An 8,594-nucleotide genomic window follows, 5' to 3' on the forward strand; every position below is an offset into this window, starting at 1 on the left:
ATTTTCTATAAACAATTTTGCTTCCTATACTTTCTTGCTCTATCATATTTGCTATAATAAATATTCTTTTAAAGTTATGATGAAAAGATGTTGAAATTTTTAAGCAGGTAAGGGAGAGATCAGAGGAGAGGACAGAGAAAAGTAAAACAGCTAAGAAGCAAGCAACAGGTTTTAGGATTTCAAAGACAAGTAAACTTTCAAGGGCTTCCCTGGTGGCGCAGTGGTTAAGAATCCGCCTCCCAATGCAGGGGACATGGGTTCGAGCCCTGGTCCAGGAAGGTCCCACATGCCGCAGGGCAACTAAGTCCGTGAGCCACAACTACTGAGGCTGAGCTCTAGAGCCCGTGAGCCACAACTACTGAGCCCTCGTGCCACAACTACTGAAGCCCACGTGCCTAGAGCCCGTGGTCCACAACAAGAGAAGCCACCGCAGTGAGAAGCCCATGCACCGCAACAGAGAGTAGCCCCTGCTCACAGCAACGAAGACCCAACGCAGCCAAAAATAAATGAATTAAAAAAAAAAAAAGGCAAGTAAACTTTCAAGTTTAGGGGACTGACACAGAACTGCAAACTTTTTATATTTCCAATTCATGAATATTAAAACAATTTCAATTAAATAATTTTAGTTTACAACTCATTCATTATGTTTCATATTTTTTCCTCATTTCAGCACAAATTGGTGAAAATGACATCAGGCTGGTTTCTAGTTTAATGAGCAGTGAGTAGCAAATTTATATTTTTAAATTATATTATAAATAGATTCCTTATGGGTAGATGCCCTTTTCCAAGCACCTGTTCACCTGCTCATTATGAGATAAAGAACTCTTGCAATTTAGATATCTTGCAATTTAGATATCTAATGAACAGCTGTGATGTCCAGTTTGAAACACCTGTAACCTATAATTTACTTTAAATCCTAATATATACACAGCCTTCCTAGACAATATTCATATCACATGTATGTATAACACCTCAAGTTTCAAAGCTTCCATATACACTAGCTCACCTGACCCATTACTTTATTTTTTTTAAAGTAACATATTTTATACACTTAAAAAATTTATTGACTTAAATTTATTTATTTTTGGCTGCTTTGGGTCTTTGTTGCTGCTCGCAGGCTTTCTCTAGTTGTGGTGAGCGGGGGCTACTCTTCCTTGCGGTGCACGAGCTTCTCATTGCAGTGGCTTCTCTTGTTGCGCAGCACGGGCTCTAGGCACGCGGGCTTTGGTAGTTGTGGCACGTGGGCTCAGTAGTTGTGGCTCGCGGGCTCTAGAGCGCAGGCTCAGTAGTTGTGGTGCACGGGCTTAGTTGCCCCGCGGCATGTGGGACCTTCCAGGACCAGGGATTGAATCCATGTCTCATTGGCAGGCGGATTCTTTTTTTTTTTTTTTTTTTGCAGTACGCGGGCCTCTCACTGTTGTGGCCTCTCCCGTTGGGGAGCACAGGCTCCGGACGCGCAGGCTCAGCGGCCATGGCTTACGGGCCCAGCCGCTCCACGGCATGTGGGATCCTCCTGGACTGGGGTACGAACCCATGTCCCCTGCATCGGCAGGCGGACTCTCAACCACTGCGCCACCAGGGAAGCCCTGGCAGGCGGATTCTTAACCACTGCGCCACCAGGAAAGCCCTGGCCCATTACTTTAAATCGCTTACATTTACTTAACTGTCCTTATGTTAATCATCATGAGGAAATTTGAAATTCACAAGTGTGAACTTTGCCTTTGTTCTGAGGTACCCATCCCTTTCAGATGGTAAATGTATATGATTGCTTTAGCTCTATTTTAATAATGCCCTTCCCCCCTTACAAACATTTGAGCAATATATCTTGTGCAAAATGCTAATTCCTTTTTGTTGAAGTGTTCTTGGAACTGTCACAGTGTTCTTACCCTGGGTGTGTGGATGAGCTGCAGAAGTGTCATAACACCTTTGAAATTATGAAAACATAAACATGTATATTTTTCTGGGGAATGGGTCAAAAGCTTTCATTAGATTCTCAATAAGATCCAGGTACAAAATAGAAAAAAAAAACAAAAAAACACTGCTCAACTAGAGGAGATAGAAGGACATTAAATTTAATCCTAAACCCAAATTAAGTTATTTTCTAAGTTAGTCTTATATTTTATACTTTTGAAAATACCAATGCTAATCGTTTGAATATTTAAATTATTTGAAATAATTTGGGTTCTCTGAGCTTTTCAGACTTCAGGCAGACAGAGACAAAAAATAAGATCATTCTAAGTCTTACAAATAGTAATCCTGCAAATGACATTACATTGAGCATTTGCTAAAATTTGTGTCAATTCACTGTAAAACTGAGACAAAGGTGCTTTCCTGTGATGAAGGGATTTCAACACTGCTACTTGTGTCACTCACTATGTAAGCAAGGGTTTTGTACATTTAGCAGAAACTAAATTAAGAGGTCAGAAGGCCTGGGGTTCTAGTGCCAGTTTTATTTGTAACTAACCATGTACAAATCACTTATCTATAAAATAAAGGTTAACATCTATTCCCTAATTCACAAATATATCATGGAACCAAAATCCTTTCTAAGAAAAGCTCTTTGTAAACCAATATTTTCCTACTAATTAGCTTATACCTAACTCAAAGGTTGAGAATGACACATTAGAGAATCTGTCTCTTATTGACTAGTTGCATACCCTAATTCTGTAGATGGATAATGTGGTTGGGATCAGCACTGTCCTATTTCAACCTTACAAAACAAAAAGCTATCAACGAGAAGTTATTGGTGAAGAAAAGTTGGTCAAAAAATACTGTTAAGATACAGCTTTCCATGTTAAGAGCAGCGCTTGTTGACACCCCTGATATGGAACAAACAAAACTAAAGCATGTTTGCTGTTTTTAAGGAACACATGCTGCTAGGGTAAGAATCTTATTTCACTAAATAATGTTGAACAGAAATGTCCTGTGGACTCTTCAGGTGGCCAATCAAAATGGCTAAGAAAACATTATTTGTGTGTTTGGATTTTTTAAACCCTTTTCTCTCTCCCTCCCTTTTCTTATTCAAAATTCTGTTCTCCATCCCAGAACACACACCTCAGTACTCTGCCAGTGTGAAAAAAATGTTAGCATTTGGTCACTAGAGAATAAACAAAGAAGAGGAATTAGCATGTTACTGAACAAAGATTCAAGAAGATAAACTAAGTGGGTATAGAAAAATTTATAGAACATAAGCATCTGTATATATACACCATTTATCATGTATATGTATTGTGACAACCATATGTATTAACAGGCCCTCAAAAGTAAGCACCTATATGTTCTCGTATTTAACAATGTCAATTTTGTGCAATTTAGTCTCTACTTCTAGACCTTCTCTTATTATGGTGATACAAAACAAACAAAAAACAGACTGGAGCATGGTTCACAGAGAAATATAGGACAGATACAAATAACCTAATAAAATAACCATGTACACCACTGCTTAGGGAAGTATTTTAGAGGAAACATACTTTCACTGTTGGCCCCAAACGCTATCATCCACTTATGTTCTTTAACTGTCAACTTTTAATACAAAAATACCTTCAAGCTGATAATCACAGTGACTTACAAAACTGACAGAAAATTTCAACGCTACATAAAACAATTCTATACACAGCTTAAAGTTTTAAAGTTCTCTTCTGGCACTTGAGTTTAGAGTTGATAGACACAATATCTACTACTGATCTCAATAAAACACTGTTTTAGCTTATACATATTTTCAAAACCAGTATCACCTCACAAAAGTCACTTCCTGCTAAAGAATCCTCTAAGACAAACAGCAAAACTATACAGCCAACATATTGTAGGAAAGCATATAAACTTTTTAAGACAAGGCATGACCAACGGATAAAGATTTACATTACCCAATCACATGTCCAGTGAAAAAAACGATTGCTCCTCTGATTCAACGAAGTATGTATCAGATATAGATGAAAAAATATGGCAACTTACCTATTGTTTTTGGTTTAGAAGGGTCTAAATAGTTGGTGATACTACCAGAATGGATCTTTTTTAAGACAGAAAAATGGTCATATTTAGCAAATACACATTTTATATCCCAAAAATAAAAATGAAATTTCTTTTAAAACAGTGGAATCCTGATTTTTTTTTTTTTTTTTTTTTTGCGGTACGCGGGCCTCTCACTGTTGTGGCCTCTTCCGTTGCGCCGGACGCGCAGGCTCAGTGGCAATGGCTCATGGGCCTAGCCGCTCCGCGGCATGTGGGATCCTCCCGGACCGGGGCACGAACCCGTGTCCCCTGCATCGGCAGGTGGACTCTCAACCACTGCACCACCAGGGAAGCCCCTGATTTTTTTTTTACTTTCTGTGAGTGCTTAAGACCATTCTGCACATTATCAAAATGAAATCACTCTTTAATAACCTTAATATATATATCCAATTTTTTTTCTTTGCAGAAGAACACCAAACCAAATTTTAACAAACTGTATTAACTTAGAATGCTAAAAACTGACTATTTGAAAATTTGGGAAATCTACTACTTTCATTATTCTGAAGGAAGATATAAACCTTCAAAACACTACCAACAATTTCTAGTCCAATTTTCTATATAAAAATTAAAAAGCTAACTTCCTCACAACACTAAATAGAATTTAAAAACTAACAAGACTAAATTAGATAATCAAAATATAAACAGTGTAACTAATCAAAACGATTCACTGGTGCAACAAATACTTGAACAAAGAAGAAAACCACCAAGCATTCTAATCAATTATATGGTTCATTGTTTTGCATACTTTAATCTCGACTTTCTGCACAGTAAATTATTATATAGTTGATTTCATGGACTGTTTAAACTTTGTAACATTACAGTAGCAATTCAGACATTACCCTTTCTAAACCAAATCTGCAGGCCTAATCAATTTTATTTTTTTTCAGGAAAAGAAATGGACATCTTTTTAAGATATATTCCATTGCAGTAGAAACATCTTAGTATTTCAAAATATTTACAAAGAACCCTGCTGATCCTGTGCATTTCGTTGTGGCGCTACCTGTACCCAGACTTCATCATCAGAAAAAGAACTTGAACTTCCTGACTCAGAGTCCAGTTCACTGAATCCATCTAAGTCCCATTCAGTACTAGACTCACTCCGTGCATCATCTTCCTCAGTGATGAAACTCTGACCAGGTTCAAGGCAGGAGGGATAAACACGAGCACAGAGGCAAATAAACCCAGAGTCAAACTGCAAAAGACCTAGCATGGTACCTATATTAATCCACTGGTCTTCCCTAGTATCATATTCATACACAGTCACCCGGTTTTTTTTCCATTGTGGGGTTGTAGAAGTGATGAGGAGCAACTTTTGGCCATGATTGACAATCTGATAGTTGTGGGTCTCAGAGTCCAGGGGAATATTACTAATCCGCCTCCATTCTCCCCTGGCCGGGTTATACACCTTCATGACTGGGATGTCACAGATACAATAGATCTCATCATTGAAGACACAGGCTTCCTGAAAGTCACTGCGTTTAAGAGAAGCACAGTTCAGCCACATATTATGGCTAGGATCATAGCAGAGCATGCGCTTACTGTTCACAGCATAAAGATAGTTCTGAACCACTATTAGTTCAAAGGAATAGAAGGAATGCGGTACAGGAGCCACTAAGGCCCACTGGTTCCTCTGGACACTGTAGCATTCCACTTCCTTTAATTTAACTCCAGTAATAGGGTCTCGCCCACCCAAAATGTAAATGTAGCCATTGAGGTATGCCACATCCATGCCCTCACGGCAGAGCAGGCGGTCAGCAAGTTGCTGCCAACTATTCTGGGCTGGTTTATACACCCAGAGGTCTTTCCTGGGCTGGGCGGCCAGATAGATGTCATGGTCTGGAGAGACACAGACAGCTGAGGAGGTGACAGTCTTAGTGTGAGCCAAGCTGGTCAAAGGTGATGGCATTGTGTAAATGTCCCCTGAGTATGGGTCATAGCACAGAAAGGGATCTCTGGGATGTCCAAAGAAGATCACCATCTCCTTGGCACACATACCCAGCCTCTGAGGTGGATTTTCTGCCATGGACACAACAGAGCTGCAGCCACTGCTGCTCTCTGGCTTGGGCACCAGACACTTGTACAACATGTCACCATACCGCATCTGCAGGGCTCCTTCGATAAGGTCCAGACAGTATTTCCTCACAATGGGCTTGGTCAGCAGTCCTTCCAGGTAATCCTGATCTTCATCGGTGAAGTGTGTCCAGCGGACACACTTGAAGACTTCTGCAGCGCTGGGACCCCGCTCCTTGGGAGCCGCCTCCAACCACTGCACCGCCACGTGGCACACTGTCCGCTCACTCTCGACGTCTAGACTGTCCAGGCGCAGAACGGCCAGCAGCTGGGCCAGGGTCAGATCTGCCAGAGACTCCTCCCGAATCGAACCCATGCGGCTGAGCTGCTTGAAGTTGTGGGCTATAAACGACTGGGCCTGTGATCGCAGCTTGTGATGGTCGAAGGCGTCAGCGAACTTGAGGATGGCCGTGCAGTTGGCCAGATCAAGGCGGCGGGCTAGGAAGGAGGCACAGGCTTCACGCACATACTCCAGCTGCAGCATGTCGGAGGCGGCATACAGGCGCTGCACGTTGGCCTCACTTAATGACACACGACCCGTGTAGCAGTAATCGACCAGCACCTCGAAGGACTCGGCATCCACATCGTGCATGGTCACGTTCGTCTGGTGACTCTCGTACATGCCGCCGGTGAACATGCTCTTGAAGTAGGGACACGCGGCAGCCAGCACGTTACGGTTGCAGGAAAAAAGGCGGCCCGTGCCAGGCCCGCTGCCAGGGGTGACCACCTCGATAGTCACATCACAGAGCAGCCGCGCGTCATAGAAGGACTTGAGCTGGGCCAGCAGGGCTGCGGAATGGGCCGTGTCCTTCAGCTCCTCCGGGCCCGTGAAAAAAGCCGAAACCGAGGGCTTGGAAAGCCTCTTGGGCCGCCTTCCGCCGCGGGGACTAGCGAGGCGGCGAGAGCGCGGAGCTTCTTCCCGGGACTGCATGGTGGAGATGCTGGCGGGGAGCTAAGGACGAGTACGGGTGCAAGGACCGGGCTCTGGCGCCTCCTCACCCTCTGCTCGCTGACGCTAAGACCGCGGTGTCCCTAAAGAGACTGCGCGGGGGCCGCGCTAACTTAACTCAACCCTACGCCGCGGTGCCGCCTCTCTTTAACGCGTAGACAGTGCCTGACTCACCCGTTTCCAGTTCCGCGCCCTTTCTCCGCCTCAGCTCGCCCTCACAGTACCTACTGGCTGGAACCGAGCGATTTGCCACCGCCGCGCTGGCAAAACCGGTAGGCGTCCAGAAGAACTACGGCTCCCAGGTTGCCTTCGGCGCCTCGAGGAACGCCGGGGCCCTCCGGCCTCTGCCGCTTAGGCGGCTTCACGGAAACCGCTTTGCATGTTGGGAGTAGTAGTTCGAGTAATATCGCGAGGCTTCTGGGGGAATGACTGCTTTGACTAACAGAATTAGGAAGCATTTATTCTCCTGGATTTGACGGTTTAGAGCTGTGGGTTTGAACTCCACAGTAGAAGCCCCGTTTTAGTATTCATTAGTTGTGTAACTTTTCTCTGAGAACTTTTCCCTCTTTGCAAAATGGGGATAATAGTATTTCATAGGATTGTGTGAGGATGAAATGAGATAAACTGCAAAGGACCTAGAACGCTTCAATAAATATTTGTTGATTAGAATAATTAAGTGCTTACACTGTGCCTAAAATGTAAAGATTCAATAGGTGTTGGCTTTTAGAATTTATGAAAAATGAGGCACGCACTTAGTTGAAACCATGAACAATTTCTGCAAAGAAAACTTCGTGTTTAATGTTGCTTCTTTTCAAAGGTTCTGAAGTGTATTACAAAATTATTTATTTTTGGCTGCATTGGGTCTTCATTGCTGCACCTGAGCTTTCTCTCGTTGCCACGAGCAGGGGCTACTCTTTGGTATAGTGCGTGGGCTTCTCATTGTGGTGGCTTCTGTTGCAGAGCACGGGCTCTAGGCACGCAGGCTCAATAGTTGTGGCTCACAGGCTGTAGAGCGCAGGGTCAGTAGTTGTGGCGCACAGGCTTAGTTGCTCCTGTGGCATGTAGGATCTTCCTGGACTAGGGCTCAAACCGGTGTCCCCTGAATTGGCAGGCTGATTCTTTTTTAAAATAAATTTATTTATTTATTTATTGGCTGTGTTGGGTCTTTGTTGCTGCACGTGGGCTTCAGTAGTTGTGGCACACGGTCTTAGCTGCTCCACGGCATGTGGAATCTTCCCGGATGAGGGCTCAAACCCGTGTCCCCTGCATTCGCAGGAGGATTCTTAACCACTGCCCCACCAGGGAAGTCCTGAAGTGTATTACAGTATTTTCATTACTAAACAATATGTAGGTTCATTAGGATGTCTTAGACAAAGAGGAGGTCTTAGAGAACAGCATTTATAGATGGCCTTAAATATGCAAATCAGGCATATTCATAGACAGGGTGGCATCTCACCAAATCAACACTTCATCTTCTGGGGAGCAAGCTTATTTTCATAACTTCTTAATAGGAATATTACTCACACTACTCCTTTCATTTATATCCACAAATCAGTTGAAGATTCTG

The 8,594-nt window shown here is 43.1% G+C and overlaps 1 protein-coding gene across 1 annotated transcript; it reads right to left on the reverse strand.

Annotated features, from left to right (window-relative positions):
* Positions 1–4,669: 4,669 nt before the first annotated feature.
* Positions 4,670–7,009, reverse strand: LOC307065005 (kelch repeat and BTB domain-containing protein 7; the record flags this gene model as incomplete). Its single annotated transcript, XM_079721749.1, has 1 exon — positions 4,670–7,009. One exon carries the CDS (start codon positions 7,007–7,009, stop codon positions 4,964–4,966), a length of 2,046 nt encoding a protein of 681 aa, XP_079577875.1. The 3' UTR covers positions 4,670–4,963.
* Positions 7,010–8,594: the final 1,585 nt, after the last annotated feature.

This window comes from Hyperoodon ampullatus (assembly GCF_949752795.1).
Source record: "Hyperoodon ampullatus genome assembly, chromosome: 16".
In the NCBI taxonomy this organism is placed as follows: Eukaryota; Metazoa; Chordata; class Mammalia; order Artiodactyla; family Ziphiidae; genus Hyperoodon; species Hyperoodon ampullatus.